This window comes from Erinaceus europaeus, chromosome 1 (assembly GCF_950295315.1).
Source record: "Erinaceus europaeus chromosome 1, mEriEur2.1, whole genome shotgun sequence".
In the NCBI taxonomy this organism is placed as follows: Eukaryota; Metazoa; Chordata; class Mammalia; order Eulipotyphla; family Erinaceidae; genus Erinaceus; species Erinaceus europaeus.
The window spans coordinates 53,676,654-53,698,918 of NC_080162.1; the positions used below are offsets into that span (position 1 = coordinate 53,676,654).

Sequence of the window (22,265 nt, forward strand, 5' to 3'; positions counted from 1 at the left end):
CAAATGCTTTGAGGTTGGAGAGTCCCTGTGTTACAGATCGCAGAGTAGAACCTCTTGACTTTAAAGAATGTATGTTGTTAAGGTTACTGATTTAACAAGTTTGTTTCTTTGTTTTCTGGTTTCCCCGACAACCTCTAATTCTTCCTGGATTAGGAAAGTGGGAGATAGAAATGAGTTTCTAAGAGTAGTTTGTTGTATAGGAGCAAATAGACCTCTTCACTGCATTGGCCCAAGCAGCTTCATTTTATTCAAATAGATAATTTAAATTATATGTATAATTTTATCCTTGTAGGATTTAAGTAGAACATTATTTTGTAGGTCAAAATAGAATACACTTGTGGTGGTTTTATCAACAAATGTAAACTCAACTGCTAGTCTCTGCTACCATTATTATTATTATTATTTTTACTTCATCTCTTCATTGGTGGCATAATTTTCTATTGAGTAAAAGTGATACAGTTTTTTGGATAAAAACTGACAAACTGGTGATTCAGTAAAAACACAAGCCTTGTGTATAGGGGTCCTGAGTTTGATCCCAGTAGCACATATTCCCAGTGTGCATTCACTTTTTCTAGTAAATGAATATTTTTTTAATAAAAATCAATAAATTTACCACTCATTCCACTTATTTCTGTAGATTGTTGTATACCTGTTGACAAGATTTATGTTGTCAGTGTCCCTAGTCTTTAGAGAAACTAAGGTACACCCTAATTATGGATTTCTTAAAAGCCTTTTTGGTAAGGTTTATTGAGCCGTCCTTTCTCATTCACTTTCAGTAAATAAGGTTTTGCTTAGATTTCTCTTATATGCCTTTAGATATAAGTATATATTGTACTACCTTTATTAGGCTTAGATAGCACCTGCCATTCTAGAAAAGCTTTTATTTGAATAAATTTATAAATTTGAAAAATCTTTCTAAGATGCTTTTATTTATCTTTACACATAATTTGTCTTGGTTCTTTGTCTTTGAGCTCTTTTGTTATGGGTGGAGCTCAGAATTGTAAGCCATGCTTCTAAGCCTGCTCATCACAGATCTGGTGAGAACCCTGTGTATTAACCCTTGGGGTTTCGGGCTTGCAGCAGTACTTCAGGCCTTCAGTTAATTCTACCAGTTCTCTCTTTCAATTGATGTATGTTTGCTTGTGCTTCTCAATATTTCTACTTGTTTTCTTTTTTTTTTTTTTTTTAAATTTTCTTTCTTTTTTTTCTTTTTTTTTAATATTTATTTTATTTATTTATTCCCTTTTGTTGCCCTTGTTGTTTTATTGTTGTTGTTGTTGGATAGGACAGAGAGAAATGGAGAGAGGAGGGGAAGACAGAGAGGAGGAGAGAAAGATAGACACCTGCAGACCTGCTTCACCGCCTGTGAAGTGACTCCCCTGCAGGTGGGGAGCCGGGGTTCGAACTAAGATCCTTATGCCGGTCCTTGTGCTTTGCGCCACTTGCGCTTAACCAGCTGCGCTACAGCCCGACTCCGTCTACTTGTTTTCAAAGGGCCTTCCTTAGCCATCCTTCTGAAATAGATAATGCTGCTAAACTTTCTGATTAGGATAGATTTTCCCAAGGGGAGATATTAAAAGCAGCAAGTCCTAGAGTCGCTTTTTGTTGTAACCAGGGTTATCACTAGGGCTTGGTGCTGGCACTGTGAATCCACCACTCCCAGAAGCTATCCTTTTTTGTCTTCTCTCTCTTCCTCTCTTCCCCCCCTTCCCCCCCTCTATACACACACACACACAAACACACACACACATATGTATATTTTATTCGATAGGACTGAGAGAGTAGAAGGAAGTAGAGAGGGAAAGTGAAAGATAGACACCTGCAGACCTGCTTTACCACTCATTGAGTGTCTCTTACAGGTAGGGAGTAAGGGCTTGAACTTGGCTCCTATGCCTGGTAACATGTGCGCGCTCAACTGGTGCACCACTGTCCGGCCCCACAAGTCCTGGAGTTTGTTTGTATGATGTTGGTTAGGTAGTTCTGAACCTTAAAGAGCCTTTGGTATTTGGTACCCACCTGTATTTACAAGAGGTCTATATTTATTAAACAAATCCCAGATGTATGTGCATATTCAGGTATATGTTGAAAATAAATTCATAATAAAATTGATTTCCTTGAAATTCATGAAAGACCAAGTTTTTTTTTTCTTCCTTTTTTTTTAAATGAGATGCTTAATGTTGAAACTGACATCTGGTTAACTAGGTTTGTTTGTTTCTTATACATTCCTTTCTTTGCTTTATAAAATGAAATCTGAAAATGCAGCCTTTGGTGTTGATTTCCAGTCATGTCTTTATTTTGCACCTGACATTTTCCCTTTCTCTACTTGAATGCACCTGAAATTCTATTTCATGCTTCATAAGCTGTTTCTTCTCGTTGAATTTAGGCAGATTCTTCCCATCATAGTAGGTCTTTTGTATATAATGTTTAAAAAAAAACCCAGAAATTATGAAATTGTCGCAGATTCAAATGTTCACAGTAGAACACGGTTCATAGCAGTCATAGCAGTAGTCTTTAGAGAATACAGTGGGGGTGGGTGGGGAGGCAGTAGTGTACCTGATTGAGTGCACACATCACAGTGCTCAAAGACCTGGATTCAAGCCCTCAGTTCTGACCTGCAGGGAAGTTTCATGAGTGGTGAAAACATACTTCATACCCCCCCTTCTTCTGTCGCAAATAAAAAAATTAATATAACAAATTGTGATCAAGAGGATTGCTTTCCCAATTTTTCCGTAAATGACTTTATGAATTTGTTAGCATAGTTACTGCTAGTAGCTACTACTGTATCTTCCTTAGTTTTCCTCATCGTGTTTTTCTTCCACAGTTGTATTTTACTTAGATAAAATTATTAATTAGAATAATTATTTAGTTTGAAATATAAAAACCTATATGTGACTTTAAAATTACAGAAATATCCCAGGGTAACAGTATTTATCTGTTGGGTTGTTGGACAAGTCATGACATTTTTTTACATAAGAATTCATAGAAAAATGCAGCATTACTTTTCTGCTCTCTATATTCCCATTATTTATTTGGAGTAAGTACACTTGCATGTACACACACACACACACACGCCATCTTTCGTTTGTTATCTCAGACAGTTCTAGAGTGATTTCTTGGCCCTATGCCCTTCTACTAATTCTCCTTGTTGATCTCTTTTTTTTGTTCAGGAGATTAAGTGCCCAAGTGCAGGAACCCATCATATACTTTACCATCACATTGTATTTACTGTACTATATCTGCCCCACTGCTCTGGAACACATATTTCATTCCAGTTCTTTTTCTTTTTTTTTTTTAATAATAATACTTAAAAAAATATTTTATTTATTTATTCCCTTTTGTTGCCCTTGTTTTATTGTTGTAGTTATTATTGTTGTTGTCGTCATTGTTGGATAGGACAGAGAGAAACGGAGAGAGGAGGGGAAGACACGGGGAGAGAAAGATAGACACCTGCAGACCTGCTTCACCGCCTGTGAAGCGACTCCCCTGCAGGTGGGGAGCCAGGGTTCGAACCGGGATCCTTATGCCGGTCCTTGTGCTTTGTGCCACCTGCGCTTAACCCGCTGCGCTACAGCCCGACTCCCTCCAGTTATTTTTCATATCTGTTTCCAAGAATCCTATTTTGTGTTCTTTTCTCCTTAGGTACTTTAGTGATCTCCTAATAGATTTCCTTGACTCCGTCTTCCTCCCTACTGGGCAGGTATATAAGGTTCATCTTTTTAACACCACCCTTCAGTTCTTTGGTTGTGTGGAATTATACTTTTTTGCTTTTACAAGGCCTTTACTGTTAACCAAGCCATACCCTGTGCCAGATAGCCAAGTTCTTGAGAGATATCTTTTTACTACCTAGACTGGTTCCTTCAGAATCCCATCAATACCTGTTCTGTTCTTCCTGTTGAAATACTAGCCTTCATTTGCTTTTCTTACAAAAAGTAATCTATAATTAATTTATTTCCCTAGAAAGGTGTTTCTCAAGATTTCTCTCTATTTCATCTTTGAATGAGTCAAGCAGGAAATAGAATACTTTAACTCTCCAGGCAGAGTTCTTTAAATGAATGTGTGTGATTTTTCAGTGTGATGATGCAAGCAGCTAACTAGAATTCATAAAGATATCTGAAGAAGAATATATGTAATCTGTAACAAATTTAATGATTGGGAGGGTTTAACTTTGACTGTCCATACTTCATAGTACACTGAACTGGTTATCCTCTTCTGGTAGAATGTCAGAAAAGACATCATAATAGGACCCTGTTAAGTGTTTTAAAATGTCAAGCATGTGAATCATGCAAATTTACCAGTTTGCATTGGTAAACTGATTTAGCATTAATTATGGTATATACATCAGGAAAAGAGAGTAAAAAATCTTGAAATTCAGTTTTCTGCTTTCTTTATGAAGTATATTAACAAACAGTAATAGTACTTAGAATAGTATTCTAAGAATAACTTAAAATGAACTGAATTAGGCATGGTATACAATTCTGTTTTTCTGCTGAGATTCTGCTACAATATTTTCTTCTTACAAATAGTATTTATTTAAAGTGCTGCTTGTGATGCAAATAAAATCACTGTTCACTTTCTTCCCAACCATGCCTAGGTTTAAAATTTTATTTATGTATTTCAGCCTTGGTCTGTTTTTAAATTTTTTAATTGATTTAATAATGACTGACAAGTTGTAGGATAAGAGGGGTGCAGTTCCATATAATTTCCACCACCAGAGTTCTGTATCCCATTCCCCTCCATTGGAAGCTTTCCTATTCTTTATCCCTCTGAGAGTATGGACCCAAAATCATTGTGGGGTAAAGAAGGTAGGAGGTCTGGCTCTAATTGCTTCTTCACTATACATGGGCATTAACAGGTCGATCCATATTCCCAGCCTGTTTCTATCTTTTCCTAGTGAGATAGGGCTCTGGGGAGGTGCATTGGTGAGGTCACCTGCCCAGGGAAGTCAGGTTGGCATCATGGTAGCATCTGCAACTTGGTGGCTGAAAAGCATTAAGATATAAAGCAGAACAAATTGTTTAATAATTAGTAACCTAAAGGTAAGAATATAGCAAATGAGATTTGGGGTCTCCATTTTGGAAAAAGCTAGTAAGTCTATTTTATGTATATTCTGAAGGCCTGTAACTTTACTAATTTTTGCCTGAGCCTCCATAGCTAACATGCAGGTGAGCTAAAAGTATTGTCTGGGGAGATGGTATCAGAGTTGGAAATAGGACTAGAAAGCTGAATCAGGGCAGAGAGTAGCTCCCAGATATGAGGAAAGTACATAAATACTGTTGACTGTAGACCCCATCAATCTGATCTGGGGCCCATTCATATTTAGCACAGGAGCCTCTGCATCCCTGTTAGTCCCATGATCATAGCTAGGAACATTCTATGCTGCACTCATTTCAGGACCAATCTTCCTCGAGTTATGTAGTATGTTGACCCACTTCCCTTTGGAGATTGGGGCAGTCCCTACCTTTGTTGTTTCACATTAAGGGCAAGGTTCTATAGAGGCCCACAAGAGGGTTTATGATGGTGTTCTTAATGAAGATGGCCAGTGATGGTGAAGAAAGGGATCTGTTGGAGGACTAGGCCCAGCATATCTGTGTGGGAATCCCATGAGTCCTTTGGCCTGTTTATGAAGACAGTTAGGTGATTTAAATAATAGAGAAGAGGTAACTTGCTTCTGAATCAGAGCTGGGCTAGTGGACATAAATTTATGCTGATTCTTCTGTTCATAGAAACAATATAAAGGTTGCTTATAGGCTGGTCTGTTAGTTCATTTCCTCCTCCATGGTACTTCTATGTTATTTCCTTCCTCTACCCCCAAATGGGACTGTTTGCACATAGGCTCTATGCTCTGCTGCTGAGCTAGCTCCCTAGTCCAGTGTAGGGAATTGTCAAAAGGTAACCTACAGTTTTTATTTGTATATTGTACTGAGATTATTTCCATAGTTTTTTATGTTCTTTAAAAAAATTTTTAAAAATTATTTTGTATTTATTTTCCCCCTTTGTTGCCCTTGTTATTTTTTTGTTGTTGTTGTTATAGTTGTTGTTGTTGCTGTCGTCGTTGTTGGATAGGACAGAGAGAAATGGAGAGAGGAGGGGAAGACAGAGAGGGGGAGAGAAAGATAGAAACCTGCAGACCTGCTTCACCGTTTGTGAAGTGACTCCCCGGCAGGTGGGGAGCCAGGGACTTGAACCAGGATCCTTACCCCGGTCCTTGCGCTTTGCATCACCTGCGCTTAACCTGCTGCGCTACCACCCGACTCCCTGTTTTTTGTGTTCTACTTAAAATAATTTGAATTACTTAAACCTGAGGGGGGAAAAAAAGACTTTTTCTTCATTGCAGTATACCACATCAGTCCAAGTTTCACCTTGTGCTTTCCACTTCTTGTTTCTTATGTTCCAATTTTAAGTGAGATTCATCTGGTATTTCTTGTTCTTTTGGCTTGTTTTTAATGGATTTCTGCCTAATCTGTTTCACTTTAGGGGATTTATTTATTTATTATTAAGATATTTATATTTGTGTTACTGTACTGGAAAGTGTAGTTGTTGTGCTTTAACTTATCTGGCTCTTTAATTTCTTAAGACATAATAGTTCTTAGTGTGTATGTTTTGCGGAATACTAAGTCTCTCAACTTAGAAAACTTATTTTAGAAAAGGGTAAGTCTTTAAATTATTCTCAAAAGTCCAAGTGAAAATGTTTTAATTATAGAGCTCATAGTATCCCATGCCCGTTTGATAGAGCCCCACTTTTTTTCACTTGTCTCCCCATGTTATTAATAATTGAGTTATCATATTAAGTCTATTGTTTTGTTGTGGGTTTTTTTTTTTTTCATTTTTAAAATTATCTTGGATAAAAACAGCCAAAAGTTGAGAGGGAGAGAGACACTTGCTGCCCTGCTTCACACCCAAGAAGCTTTCCTCCTGCAGGTGGGGGCCAAGGGCTTTAACTCGAGTCTTTGTGCATTGTAATGTGCACTCAACCAGGTGTGCCACCACCCAGCCCCTCTTACTAAGTCTTTGTTATAACCATTGTCCTTCAACTGAGATATCTGTAACACTAGGGCTGTCTTTTCTCCCTGAGACTTGGTAGCTTTGGTATTTACTTCTCCAGCTGTTTCTGTGTGAATCTTTTCCAGTCTTCACATGAACCTGCTCTTCATTTGGTGTGGTTAACCTACCTTTGGCCCTTGCCTTCTGCTCATTTACACTGTGCTTATGGGAAGTAATTTCTAGTTGCATCATGATTGCTTCTATAGTCACACCTAGAAGTCATTTCACTTTGTGGTCAGAACAAGCCCTTCACAGTAGGGACCTAGTTCAGCTCAACCAACCTGTCCTATTGCTCACTATCACGAACTTTTTCATTTCAATTCAGCCTTCTCCTCTGAGGACCCACCTGAGAACTAAAAAACCCTGAGAACCTAAGACATCCTTTGCATATAAAAAATCAGTTTGCCCTGTGTCAATGCAATTGTACTAGTTATGTATCTTCTTAGGGAGCATTAAAGGTGTAGTCATTCAGATCATTTTCAATAGGATATCTCTCCTAAATCCTTGTTGGGAAAAGACTGCTTTCACAAAGTATCTTCTAGCCCTCCAGGAGTATATTTTTGTTTGCTTTTCCTCTAAATCATTCTCAATTTCCCCCTGCTATATTCGCGTAGTAAAGTGCCTTTAAAAGGTAAGTAAAAATGTCTGCTCAAATTGAACCAAATTACTCCTTGGCTCTGGGACCCCCTTTCCTTGAAGGGGAAGGTCTTTACCCTTTACAAACATCTTTTTTTTTTTTTAAGAAAAAAATTATTATCTTTATTTATTGGATAGAGACAGCCAGAAATCGAGAGGTATCGATAGACAGGGAGAGGGAAAGAGATACACCTGCAGACCTGCTTCACCATTTGCAAAGCTTCCCCCCTGCAGGTGGGGACCAAGAGCTCAAACCAGGTGCGCTACCACCCGGCCCCTCAAACACATACTTTTTTAAAATTGTTATTTCTTTATTGGGGAATTAATGTTTTATATTCAACAGTAAATACAATAGTTTGTACATGCATAACACTCCCCAGTTTCCCATATAACAATACAACCCCCACTAGGTCCTCTGTCATCCTTGGACCTGTATTCTCCCCACCCACCCACCCACCCCCACACCAGAGTCTTTTACTTTGGTGTGATATGCCAATTCCATTTCAGGTTCTACTTGTGTTTGTTTTTTTTTTTTTCCTTTCTTCTTCTGATCTTGTTTTCAACTTCTGCCTGAGAGTGAGATCATCCCATATTCATCCTTCTGTTTCTGACTTATTTCACTTCACTTAACATGAATTTTTCAAGGTCCATCCAAGATTGGCTGAAAATGATGAAGTCACCATTTGTTACAGCTGAGTAGTATTCTATTGTGTATATATGCCACAACTTGCTCAGCCACTCATCTGTTGTTGGACACCTGGGTTGCTTCCAGGTTTTGGCTATTACAAATTGTGCTGCTAAGAACATATGTGTACACAGATCTTTTTGGATGGATGTGTTGGGTTCCTTAGGATCTATCCCCAGGAGAGGAATTGCAGGGTCATAGGGTAGGTCCATTTCTAGCCTTCTGCGAGTTCTCCAGACTGTTCTCCACAGAGGTTGGACCAATTGACATTCCCACCAGCAGTGCAGGAGGGTTCCTTTGACCCCACACCCTCTCCAGCATTTGCTGCTATTACCTTTTCTGATGTATGACATTCTCACAGGAGTGAAGTGATATCTCATTGTTGTCTTGATTTGCATTTCTCTGACAATCAGAGACTTGGAGCATTTTTTCATGTGTTTCTCGGCCTTTTGGATCTCTTCTGTGGTGAATATTCTGTCCATGTCCTCTCCCCATTTTTGGATGGGTTTATTTGTTGTCTTGTTGAGTTTGGCAAGCTCTTTATATATGTTGGTTATTAGACTCTTGTCTGATGTATGGCATGTAAAGATCTTCTCCCATTCTGTGAGGGGTCTCTTGGTTTGGGTAGTGGTTTCTTTTGCTGTGAAGAAGCTTTTTAATTTGATGTAGTCCCATAGGTTTATACTTGCCTTAGTCTTCTTTGTTATTGGATTCAGTTTAATTGAAGATGTCTTTAAAATGTATGCAGAAAGGAGTTCTGCCAATATTTTCCTCTAAGTATCTGATAGTTTCTTTTCTAACATCCAAGTCCTTGATCCACTTGGAATTTACTTTTGTATTTGGTGAAATACACTGGTTCAGTTTCATTCTTCTGCATGTTTCAACCCATTGTTTCCCAACACCAGTTTTTGAAGAGACTGCTTTCCCCATGTAATAGTCTGGGCCCCTTTGTCAAAGATTAGATGTCCATAGGTGTGGGGGCTCACTTCTGGGCTCTCAGTTCTATTCCACTGGTCAGTGTGTCTATTCATGTTCAGTACCAAGCAGTTTTGATGACAATGGCCCTATAATACAGTTTGAGATCTGGGAGTGTGATGCCTCCGGTTCTGTTCTTTTTTCTCAAGATTGTTTTGGCAATTCTAGGTCTTTCCTGGTTCCAGATAAACATTTGTAGCATTTGTTCTATTCTCCTAAAAAATGTGCTTGGTATCTTGATGGGGATAGCATTAAATTTGTATATGGCTCTGGGTAGTATATTCATTTTGATGATGTTAATTCTTCCAACCCATGAACATGGAATATCTTTCCACTTCTTTGTGTCTTTTTTAATTTCCTTGAGTAGTGACTCATAATTTTCAGTATACAAGTCTTTCACTTAAACACATACTTTTAATGCATAAAAAGAGGCTCTCTTGGAAGGTGTACACTTAGTCTCTTTGTTATTGTTGTTACATTCTCTACTTATTAAATTATTACTTAAAAAAGAAAAAAATCCACCTTCTGCACCCCATGGTGACCCTGGTCCATACTCCCACGGGGTTAGAGAATAGGAAAGCTATCAGGGGAGGGAATGGGATACGGAGTTCTGGTGTTGGGAATTGTACCCCTCTTATCCTATAGTCTTGTCAGTGTTTCCATTATATAAATAAATTTTAAAAAAAGAAAGAAAAAAAGTTTACTTACAATGTTTCTCATTATAAAAAAAAAACCAAAAAACACTTCTTGTCTGTTATCAGATGAGATCTGAAGTGTAAAGGGTGGTATGGCCATAGAGACCTGTTTCTATTATCAGGATGCCTGGTCAGTGTTTATATCATTCTCATGTCTTGTGTATAGTAGATAATTCACAAACTACCTGGCAAACTGCTATAAATAAATAAAAATGCTTTGAGATACCTTAGTTGCAGGTCTGTTGTACAGGTTTTCTCTTAACATGTGTCTGCAAAACCCTAATGAGCCCAAATATTTCACTGCTGCTTTTTCTGTCACTCTTTTAACCCTTTGACTTTGCCCATCGTACCTTGCCCTGCTCTGTACTAGCCTGTTTAGTGAAGAATATTTGAGATGAACACAATCACTAGTGAAGAATGAGTTGTAAGTGGACAGATTGCAAAACAGTGCAGTGTTATCAGCTGTTCTTTGATCTCTGGGCATTTTTTTTTTTAATTATCTTTATTTATTGTATAGAGATAGCCAGAGATTGAGAGGGGTGGGGGAGATAGAGAGGGAGAGAGACACCTGCAGACCTGATTCACCACTCGTGAAGCTTTCCCCCTGCAGGTGGGGACCAATCTCTGGGCATTTTTTTAAACCATAAGTGGAACTGTTTTGTATGTTTAAACTGTACATTTAAATCCTGCTGCAAGAAAAGTATGTAACCAGGTGATCCTTCATTATTAAAGTGGTGCTGTTTTTAGAGAGTAAAAGTAACTATGTCAATGTACCTTATTTTAATGATTATAAAAATAACCTGTAGTCATTGATGGAATTTTGGATAATGTAACACAAATAGAAAGAAAGGTTGATTGTACAGATACTATTGCTACTGAATTTCCTGATGTATGTCTACTCCATTGGACATGTTTATATAATTACCTATTTATTACTAATTTTTCATTGCATAATTGAGGATTTTATTTTGAGAAAGAAAGTTTCTTTAACTGTCAATTACTAAGTCATAAATTTGGAATTAACAGGTTTTCAATACTCAGAAGCATCCCCTAAGTATAGAGCTGGCTCATATCCAGAGTCCTAGTAGAGGCATTGCTCTGTTGAAGGAAGACATTTGTACTTAGCAATCTTTAGAATACACACACGAATATACATATACCACCATAGAGGAAGTTTGACCCAGTTTATACTCAGAGTATACAACAAAAAAAAGTCAGGGTGAACAACAATAATAACTACAACAACAATAAAAATAAAAGGGCAACAAAAGGGAAAATAAATCCATATAAAATTTTTTTTGAAAAAAGGTTGTACAACAAAAGACTGTAGCTTTTAAGTTTTAACTAATTCACTATTAGAGAAACAAAATAGTAGAGGAGAATATGGATACCATCTAGGAAGTTTCACATTTTACCCTCCCCTCAGATTCTTCTTCTTCTTCTTCTTTTTTTTTTTTTAATTTTCAAATGTTTCATTGATAGTCACATCTTTTCTTTATTGCAATGTGAGCTGTTCTCCCTTAAAAATGCAAGAGAGGGGAGTTGGGCGGTAGCGCAGCGGGTTAAGCAAAGCGCAAGGACAGGTGTAAGGATCCCGGTTCAAGCCCCTGGTTCCCCACCTGCAGGGGAGTCACTTCACAGGCGGTGAAGCAGGTCTGCAGGTGTCTATCTTTCTCTCCCCCTCTCTGCCTTCCCCTCCCCTCTCCATTTCTCTCTGTCCTATCCAACAACAATATAACAGTGAAACAAGGGTAACAAATGGGAATAAATATAAAAAAGCGTTATAAAAATGCAAGAGACTTTGCTGTGAAGTACACAAGTAAAAAAATTTTTTTTTTTTTTTTGGTGTTCTGAACCTCTTCCATCTGTCTCTGGTAACATGATGGAATTTCTGTAAAGTTAAGACAATGTCTATTATTTCTCTATAATCAACTAGTTACCCAGATAATGGTTCTTCCTATGCTTATATGAAGGATATGTACTAGGAGTTAGCAGTAGTTTGATGAAGAGGATAGTTGATCATTTAGCCAAACTACAATAATTTCTAAAGAACACTTTGTAATTTTAGTTACTCTGTTTAAATGTAGAAAGAATCTCAGTTTACATGATGGTTAAGCCAGGTTTTCATAATAAAATTTTCAATTTTTTTTCCAGTATTAATTTTAAAGATCCACAGTTTGCTGAAGATTATGTTTTTAAAGCCACAATGCTTCCAGGAGCAAGGTAACAACATTGCAATTAGAAAATATATGTTACGTTAGCTTTCTTTATATGAACACTATTTATCCCATGAATTAAAATATTGTATTTTCAAATGGTTAGAAAACCAGCACCAGTACTAAAACCTGGTGATTGGGAGAAATCCAGCAATGGACGGCAGTGGAAACCCCAACTTGGCTTTAATCGAGACCGGAGGCCTGTCCACTTGGATCAGGCTGCATTTAGGACTTTGGGGTGAGTGGTAGGTTTCTATCCTTTATATATTTTGCTTTTTTAGAATCATCTACAAAACATTAATATTTTAACTTTTCCTTTTTAAAAATTTACTTGTTTCTTTAATTTATGTATTGCTATCTTTATGACAGGTATTTAATGGATTAAACATTCTCTTTTTACTGAAGTTTTAACAAAATTAATGTCTTGACAAGAGAATTTATTTAAAATACAAACCAATATCACATAAAGCCATTTGTCTTCTGGATTTTTTTTTTAATGCTTAACCAATATTGTTATTTGATTTGCATTTCTTTGCTTATACTTGTGATTGACTATCTTCTAATGTCTAATGATAATTTATATTTCCTCTTCAATTAATTTCTGGATTTTAACCGTTACCCTTATTAGCTACTAAATTATCTTTTTACTAGCTAGAGTGAAAAAATGAGGGGGATGACTTTGAAACAGTAACAGATAAATCTGGAATGAAAACAGTAACAGGCTGGGGAAATATTAATGCATTATTATGAATTTATAAAATTCATCAGTAAAACTTAAGATTTAAAATGGGTTTTAGATAGTATATCATCATTAGCATCAAATAGAGAGAAACATTGTGTCATAGCTAAGGGTGTGGGATTTGAATCCTAAATATCTGGATTCAAATGTTGTTTCTGCTTCTTCATAATTTCATTTTGGTTATGGAGCATCCAGTGTTCTGGTGAGGTTCACTTTGCAAGTTTTCATTCTTAATAGTAAATTAAAATAATTAAATGATATTTTAAATTTTAAGATATTCTTAAGATAATTGTTTACATTATTTTAAACTAGTTGGAAAGCAACCTGTAAGTACATCTAAATAGAGTTCTAAGGGTACTTTTAACTTTGATCCAAATTCCTTCCTAGAATTTATCCTGGGAAAAAATTTTTAGAAGTGCATATGCATTGTTATGTATGAGAGATGTCTTAATGAACTATGAGGCACCAACTTGCTAAAACATTAAATAGATATAATTATTAAGGTCATGACTTATACAGAATTAGTAGTGTGTAGAGCAAGGTAATAGCATGAATCTTTGACAGCAAAAATTGGAAAATTATGTTTAAAAAAGGGCCTCATTCTTTTCATAAAGTACTTGATATTATAAATAAACTTTTCCTTGCCATCAGGTACTATTTGAACTTTGTTAATTATACATCTTTTAAATTTATGCTAGTATTGATTGGTTGTCATAGTAAGAAAAAAAATCTACTAGCATTGTCTAATTAGTGTTGGCAGTGATGTGATGACTCTATATATAATCTTTTCTCTGGTGGTGGGGGTACTCTTACAGCCATGTTATGCCAAGAGGGTCCGGAACTGGCATGTATAGCAATGCTGCACCACCACCTGCGACTTACCAGGGAAATTTATACAGGCCACTGTTGAGAGGACAGCCCCAGATTCCAAAACTTATGTCAAGTAAGTTTCATCTAATTGGTTATTTTACATGCTAAATATTACCGTTAACAACAGTTTCTGATCTATTGCTAAAAAGATTTATTACTAGAGATAGTGAACTTAAAAAACATAATTGAGAAAAATCTTTATACAGTAAACTGTTACTGTTGCTGCTTCCTCCAGCCCTCCCCCCAATTCTCCTTCACTTCTCAGTCTCTCTCTGTCCTAACAAATAAATAGTGAAAAATGAAATAAAATTGTTTTTAGAAAAATTTATACCTAGTGACTCTGGAGATGGCACAGTGGTAGCGTACTGGACTTGCACACATGAAACCCCAAATTTGATTCCAGCATTGAATATGCCAAGTGATGCTTAGTTTCTCTTTGGTCTCCTCCTTACTCTAATTGATAAATTAAAAAAAAAAATAGTTGATGTCTGATAAAAAATTTAATTGATGTCTAAACCATTTATCATCTCTTTTAAAATGTTTTTAGAATCATAAGTATTTTCCTTATGTGATATAAAATTGAATTCAAGAAGGGCCATTTGAGGGAGTTGGGTGATAGCACAGTGGGTTAAGCGCATGGGGTGCAAAGCGCAAGGACCCACGTAAGGATGCCGTTTCGAGCCCAGTTCCCCACCTGCAGGGGATTCGCATCACAAGTGGTGAAGCAGGTCTGCAAGTGTCTTTCTTTCTCTCTCTCTCTCTCTCTCTCTCTGTCTTCCCCTCTTCTCTCCATTTCTCTCTGTCCTATCCAACAATGACATCAATAACAACAATAATAACTACAACAATAAAACATGGGCAACAAAAGGGAATAAATAGATATTTTTTAAAAAATTTTTTTAAAAGGGGAAAAAAAGGGCCATTTGGTCAAACTGCCAACTCTGTCATGTGTCTGCTGCAGGCATTTCTTTCTTTTTTTTTTTTTTTTAATATTTTATTTTATTTATTTATTCCCTTTTGTTGCCCTTGTTGTTTTATTGTTGTAGTTATTATTGTTGTTGTCGTCGTTGTTGGATAGGACAGAGAGAAACGGAGAGAGGAGGGGAAGACAGAGAGGAGGAGAGAAAGATAGACACCTGCAGACCTGCTTCACCGCCTGTGAAGCGACTCCCCTGCAGGTGGGGAGCCGGGGTTTGAACCGGGATCCTTATGCCCTTATGCCGGTCCTTGTGCTTTGCGCCACCAGCGTTTAACCCGTGGCGCTACAGCCCGACTCCCCATACTGCAGGCATTTCTTGTCACTGGTCTTTGATTTGTCTTTTATGTGTCACTTTGGAGCTGATGAGTAATCTGGATACTGATAACTTACTGGAGTCAAGTACAGCCCTGAGTACTCTGTGCAAATAAAGATTTTTTGTTTGTTTCTGCAACCTAGAGACCCTGATCAGTGACTTCTATTCATTTTAGTCAGTATGCTTGTCAATTAGCTGCATTTGAAAAGTGATTTTTGATTAGTGCAATCAGTAAACACAGAATCTTCTCTGTGATTGCTTTGCTGATTAGGTGATTATCATTTAAGGACCTATTGGTGAAGTCTTGGTATAGGTATACTTAGAGCTCTAGAAAAAGGATGTTTTTTAAAGAACAAAGGGAAAAAATTAACTGTCATTTTTTACTCTCACCTGTATTTTCTGAAGTGCAATTCATCAGAATTTTTTCTCACTCCCAAATGATTCTTCTGTTAGAGCCATACAAATGAATGATGATGTTTGTTTTACCTTTCTACTTCATTACTTATCAGCCAGGAAATACTTCTTGCTTTGAGTACTTAAGGGCTATACATATTGCTCAGTCACATGAAGAGCGATTTGTTTAAAGGTTTGCCTTGGTTTTTCTCTGCTTCTTTATTTTTTTATTTAATTTATTGAAAGCAAAGTTTGCTTAATTGTGTACCAGAGTAGTTTAAATTCTTAGAAAGTTTGCCTAGCTTTTAAGAAAAAGACTACCATTTGCTTTTGTTCTGTTAGCTAATTTTTATATATGTAAGACAGTCTCATTAAAGTAGCCTGTAAGGAGTCAGGCGGTAGCGCAGCGGGTTAAGCGCAGGTGATGCAAAGCGCAAGGACCGGGGTAAGGATCCCGGTTCACGCCCCTGGCTCCCCACCTGCAGGGGAGTCACTTCTCAAACGGTGAAGAAGGTCTGCAGGTGTCTGTCTCTCTTTCCCCCTCTGTCTTTCCCTCCTCTCTCCATTTCTCTCTGTCCTATCCATCAACAATGACATCAAATCACAACAACAACAATAATAACTACAACAATAAAACAAGGGCAACAAAAAGGAATAAATAAATATTTTTTAAAAAGAAAGTCTTTATACAGTATCTGAATAATACAATGAACTTTAGATTTAACAGAATAATGATAAGAAAACGTAACCTCAGTGTTAACCTTAATTTTATTTGATTGCTTTCTCATAAGTGGTAGCATATTGAAAAGCATATAATGTATTGGGGTAAGTGTATCTTCAGTTTTTTTCATAGACATAAATTATACAGGTGAAATGATGGTTGTTCTTTTAAGAACTTCTCAGTTTATCCTAATTCAGATGTTCTGAGGCTGTATTGTCTGCTGTAGTGATTCAGAAGTTACTCTGGGCATAGAAGAGAGACCCTTCTTGTCCTGTGTTCTATGGATTGTGTGGCAATTAGCTTCCTGAATTTCCATTCAGGTTCTGAATATCAAATAACAACCTTGAAACCTTCTCAGCATTGTTTCTCAGTTTGACTCCTACTGGTTTGATTTTGAAGAGATAAAGAAGAAACATCAATTAAAATTAATTGGAGATGCCACCTTTGTTTTAATTCATAATGAAATTCTTTTAGCAACCCCACTTCTTTCTCAGAGAGGCATTTTGGTTTTGACTGCTAGAAGTTGCTTGAGGGGTAGCAAGTAGGCCATAGTAACTGCAGACAGATGCTTCTTTACAGCTGTTCCCCAGGGGAGTTTGTCAATTCTGGAAATTTTCTTCATCTGGAATAGTCAGCCTTGTTGAGCTGGGGTAGCCCAGAGAAATAAATAGTTGTTTCATGGTGGTATCATTGTGATCTGTCAGGTAATTTGTTCCATATTCATGTTCTGTTTTGTAGGGTTGTTTGTTTGTTTGTTTGTTTGTTTGTTTTTCAAGTGTAATTTTTTAGTAAACTCATTTATTAAAAAAATAATAAACTCATTTCTTTTTTACTATTCCTAACCAGAGATAAGCTTTCATTTCTTCTTTGCTTTAAGACTGTAATTTTGAAAAGCATGTTTCTAGTTTGTGTTTCCATTAAAATGTGAGCCTGAATACATTATGGTAAGCCTTGTTGTCCTTGGGTCTCAGGAGTCTAGAGGAGGTTACTGTCCTCACACTATGAACTCATTAGACAACACTCAGAACCAGATGTTTTAATTAGGTCACATGCAGATCACACTGAAGGGCAGTCCAGGGGACTTGGGACAGAGCAGTGGCCAGTTGATACTAACCTACTGTACTATCCACCACCTCTACTGACCTGATATAATGTTGTGTTGTGTTCCATTCATTCTATTAACATAGAGGAGCAACAGCCATTTTTTATTTTAGATGTTGCAAATAAAATTTTGTAGCATAGGATGACGTTTGACTATCAAAAAACAATAGAAAGGTCTCTTTGTTAACTCAGCTTTCTTACTTACCTTAAGTTGTACCTCTTTATGATGACTAGTTCAATCATATTCCTTTCCAGTTTTTATGTTTAAGGGTATATTTTCAAAATTTCTAATGTAGTTCTGTCTGTCTCTTTTGTGTTTATTAAAAAAAAAAAATTTAAAAAATCACTTCTTTTGGCATAGCATCTACAAGTGTAGATATGTTTATATTTGTTGATATACTTTTACTTACACAAATCTACTTTGAGAGAAGTGTGTACATTTAATGACCACAGTTAAATAAAATTGTGTTTTGTTTTTTTTTTCACAAAGGGAAAAAGCAAAGTTTAAAAATTACTATGGTTCCATGTCTTTTTACATCTACTGTGTTTGCAATTATGCTAATTTATTTCATGTACTCATTTTATTTCCAAGAATTTTTCATTATAATGTATGTGTATAAGTATAGTTATTGTCTTAAATCATTTTTTTAACTTCTCTTGTTTATACTTCAGATATGAGACCCCAGGATTCCTGGCGAGGTCCTCCTCCCCTTTTTCAACAGCAAAGGTTTGACAGGTAATACTAAAACCTGTAAATGTGTGTGTGTGTGTGTGTGTGTGTGTTTTCCACATCAACTTTTTGGAGTTAACTTCATGACTTGAATTATACTTCCATCTAAAATTTCTCTTGTGGCTGTCCTTCAGGAAAATAAATGGTTAAAATGTTGAAGTGAAATACTCACATTTATATACTTTCCTAACTTTTCTTGGTTCTTAGTCTTTATTGAAGCTTTTTGAGGTATCCTGAAAAAAAAAGTGACATAGACCGCTTAAAATTGTATTAGGTTTTGGTCAGGATAAACAAATTTCTCTTTAGGAGGGGTGTGCAGCTTAATGAGGCATAACTAATGGTGTTCCACTTTTATCATTTCTGTGCTTGCAATGCAGCGTTAATACAGACCAACCATTGATTCTTGCTACAAACCTCTTGAAGTCCTAATCAGCTTCTTTGGTACAACTTTTTCAGAGCTGAGAAGCCTATTGTAGAGCAGTGTCACTGTAGGTCAGTAGTTATTAGTTGCCACTGAAAACAGTTTCTTTAACTACTTAAGACTGAACTGAATTAAATGCAGAAGGGACCCAGAAGAGGATTATGGGATCTGCAGTCTAATAAGTACCACAGACTAGGAAGAATGTGACATGGTTTAATAACAAGGGATGTTTGACATGTGTTCTTTCATTGATAAGTTGTGTGCTAAGTCAGGTGGTCTCTACATGATAAGACAACTAGGCATGTTATGAATAATTAACATTTGTAGAATAATTTTTTAAAGAACAGCTTTAACATCTATTGTTTCATGCTGGTTTTGTCAAAATTATTAAATGCTAACATAAATTAAACCCCAACACAGTAATACTTCTTTGCCTTCTCACTTTTTTTTAAAGATTTTTATTTTTTATTTATTTTTGCCTCCAGGGTTATTGCTGGGGCTTGGTGCCTGTACCATGAATCCACTGCTCCTGGAGGCCTCCCCCCCCCTTTTGTTGCCTTTGTTGTTGTAGCCTTGTGGTTATTATTGTATTGTTGTTGGTGATGTCGTTCATTGTTGGATAGGACAGAGAGAAATGGAGAGAAGAGAGGAAGACAGAGGGGGAGAGAAAGATAGGCACCTGCACAGACCTGCTTCACCACCTGTGAAGCGACTCCCCTGCAGGTGGGGATCCTAACATTTGTCTTTGCGCTTTGTGCCACCTGCGCTTAACCCGCTGTGCTACTGCCCGACCCCTTTTGCCTTCCCACTTCTAATCTGTTTTGTTCTCTTTTTCTCTATCATTTTAGCAGTCTGACCTGTTCACATCTGAAAGGAGTGAATAAACTGTTATGAACAGGGTTATAAATGTTGATTTCCTTTAAGAACTCTTGCTTTGTAGATGTAAATACTTTATTTTCTTTAGGCAAGTGAAAGAAACATTACTCCATTGTTTAATTAGTTCAATACTTAGTACTGGTTGCATTTTACATAGGTTTGATAATGCCTGTATTTGTTTTGTTTAAAATAGAAGAGCTCAAAGGGCATTTTTAGATACTATTTCACTATCATTCGGCACCATTTTGAACTATTTGGTTTTAAGATACCTCTTATCTTCTTCCCTCCCTCCCCACCACCCCCCAGCTTATGGTGGTATGGGGGATTGAATCTGGGACTTATAATCACTGATATTTATCATCTGCCAGGACCATGCTAATATACTTTTAGAAGCATGGCTTAATTTATTCCTTCTAACAACCCTTGGAAGTAAGTGGTTTATTTATTTTATTTAATTTTACCCCCCCCTTTTTTTTTTGAGATTTTATTTATTTATTAATGAGAAAGGAGAGAAAGAAAGAACCAGACATTACTCTGGTACATGTGCTGCTGGGGATTGAACTTGGGACCTCATGCTTAAGAGTCCAGTGCTTTATCCACTGTGCCACTTTCCGGACCACTTTTTTTTTTCTTTTTATTTTACTAATAAGGAAACCATAGGTTTTAAGTTATCCAAGGTCATTCTTGCATACCATTCTTTACTCAAAATTCTTCACTTATATAAAACCTATAAATATTTTGGTGATAATAATATCATAAAAGCAATAGGGCCTTCCAAGGAAATAATGAATTTATATCCATTTGTGAGGCACTGTTTTCTCAGTATTGACACCATTGTCCTAATATTTCTTTTTGTTGTTATTATGTTCTACCCAAATACTAGTGTTACCTGGACTGACTTTGTGAACTCAACTTACTAAAAACAGAATTCTGTGGGAGTCAGGTGGTAGCGCAGCGGGTTAAGTGCAAAGCATAAGGACTGGCATAAGGATCTCGGTTTGAGCCCCTGGCTCCCCACCTGCAGGGGAGTTCACTTCATAAAAGCAGGTCTGCAGGTGTCTTTCTCTCCCTCTCTCTGTCTCCCCCCCATTTCTTTCTGTCCTATCTAACAATAATGACATCAATAACTACAACAACAGTGAAAAACAAGGACAACAAAAGGGAAAATAAATATTAAAAAAATAAAGAAACAATTCTCTTATGCTCACATTTAAATGTTTATGACTCAACCTCATCCTAAAATACCCCCACAGAACTTATCTGTCCCAGCGGATTAGGGGGACATGTTTTATGAAGCATATTTTGAGGTCACTTTTAGTCATAAAGTTAAAAGTTTTCATTCTTTAAAAGCTAAATGTGAACATAATAGAATTTTGTTTTATATTTCAAGGGTCCTGGAGATAGCTTACCCAGTAAAGTACAGAGTTTGCCATACTTGATGACCTGAATTCAAGCCCCTGACCACCAACCACATGGGCACACTAAACAAAGAAATAGCTTTACTGTACTTCCCTCTGTTGTCCACCCAATATCCCGAAAGAAAGAAAAATGGGAGGAGGAGTAGCAAAGGAAAAAAAAAATGTCTTGAGTGTTACTATCATACAGGTGTGAAGCCTTGGTGACAAAACAAAAATCTTTAAAATTCTGGTTTCTGTATGTTTATGATAAACTGAAAATTTTTATTTTATTTTTCACTGAAAATACTTAATTGATATTGGTTACCTCACATTGTCAACTGCTTTTCAAATAGTAATATGTAAATCTAGATTATGGCCATCCATGATATATGTCCCCAGTAAGTTGCCGTAGTTGATGTCTGTTTAATTTTATTGTTTCAGGGCATGGAAAAGGGACCTCACGCATGTGGTGTATATTCATCTCTTCAGGCCACATCTTTCATGGGGCACTGGGTGGTGTCTTGAAAGAAGGGACACCATAGTACGCTTCCTCCATTGCCATAGCACATCTTCCATGATGTCCCAGACTTGAACCTGCATTGTACACACAGTAGTGCAGACCCCTTTTCCAGCAAGCTATCTCTGGTTCAATATTTTGTAATTAAAAAAAAAAAAGTTGGGGTCAGATGGTGGTGCACTGGGTTAAGCGCACATAATACAAAAAAAAAAAAAAAGTTAATGCATCAGGGACTGTGTATGGTCAGCTAGAGCCCTGACAAAAATGAAAGCATTGCGAATAGTACTGAAGGGAGTTCTGTGGGTTGTGGAGCAGTGCTATAGTGAGTTTCTTGTCTCTCCCTCTTTGACTCAGAAAAGTAAGCAATAAAAGATTGAGCTGGGAAGGCTGGTAAGTGGTATAGTTATATGTGAGGCCTAGGTTATTCCTCAACATGACACAAAAATAATACCACCATGTCCAGCAGAGAAGCAGTTACAGAAACCAGACCTTCCACTTTCTGTACCTCATAATGATCCTGAGTCCATACTCCCAGAGGGATAAAGAATAGGAAAGTTTCCAGTGGAGAGGATGGGATATGGAACTCTAGTGGTAGGAATTGTGTGCCTCTTATCCTGTAATCTTTGTCGATCATTATTAAATAATGATGATAATGAAAAATAAATAATAAGCATTAGCATTGCCCCCGACATACTTTTAAATGGCACATTATTTTCAAATATCTTTAAATTGCATATGTAATATATATTCTCTATACCAGCATATTTTCCTGAAACTCAGTTGTGTTTCTACTCCCACCACCAAAGTTCTGTACTACCCTCCCTACCCCCCAAGGGTAACCACCATATTTCTCCCAAGGATTTAGAGACAGGTTGGATACTTTTTAAAATATCTATTTATAGAACATTATTATTATTATAGGCCTGATTTCACCACTAAGTGAATATTGCATTTGGCCTT

At 36.8% G+C, this 22,265-nt stretch overlaps 1 protein-coding gene across 2 annotated transcripts in view; it reads left to right on the plus strand.

Moving 5' to 3' along the window:
* The window catches only part of XRN2 (5'-3' exoribonuclease 2), an 80,533-nt gene that overhangs the window by 53,110 nt on the left and 5,158 nt on the right, over positions 1 to 22,265 (plus strand). For both annotated transcript variants that reach the window (XM_007525420.3, XM_060186154.1), the window contains 4 exons: positions 12,187 to 12,255; positions 12,355 to 12,486; positions 13,803 to 13,930; positions 18,037 to 18,100. In XM_007525420.3, the coding sequence (XP_007525482.1) occupies positions 12,187 to 12,255; positions 12,355 to 12,486; positions 13,803 to 13,930; positions 18,037 to 18,100 (393 nt within the window). The remainder of the gene's footprint in view (positions 1 to 12,186; positions 12,256 to 12,354; positions 12,487 to 13,802; positions 13,931 to 18,036; positions 18,101 to 22,265) is intronic.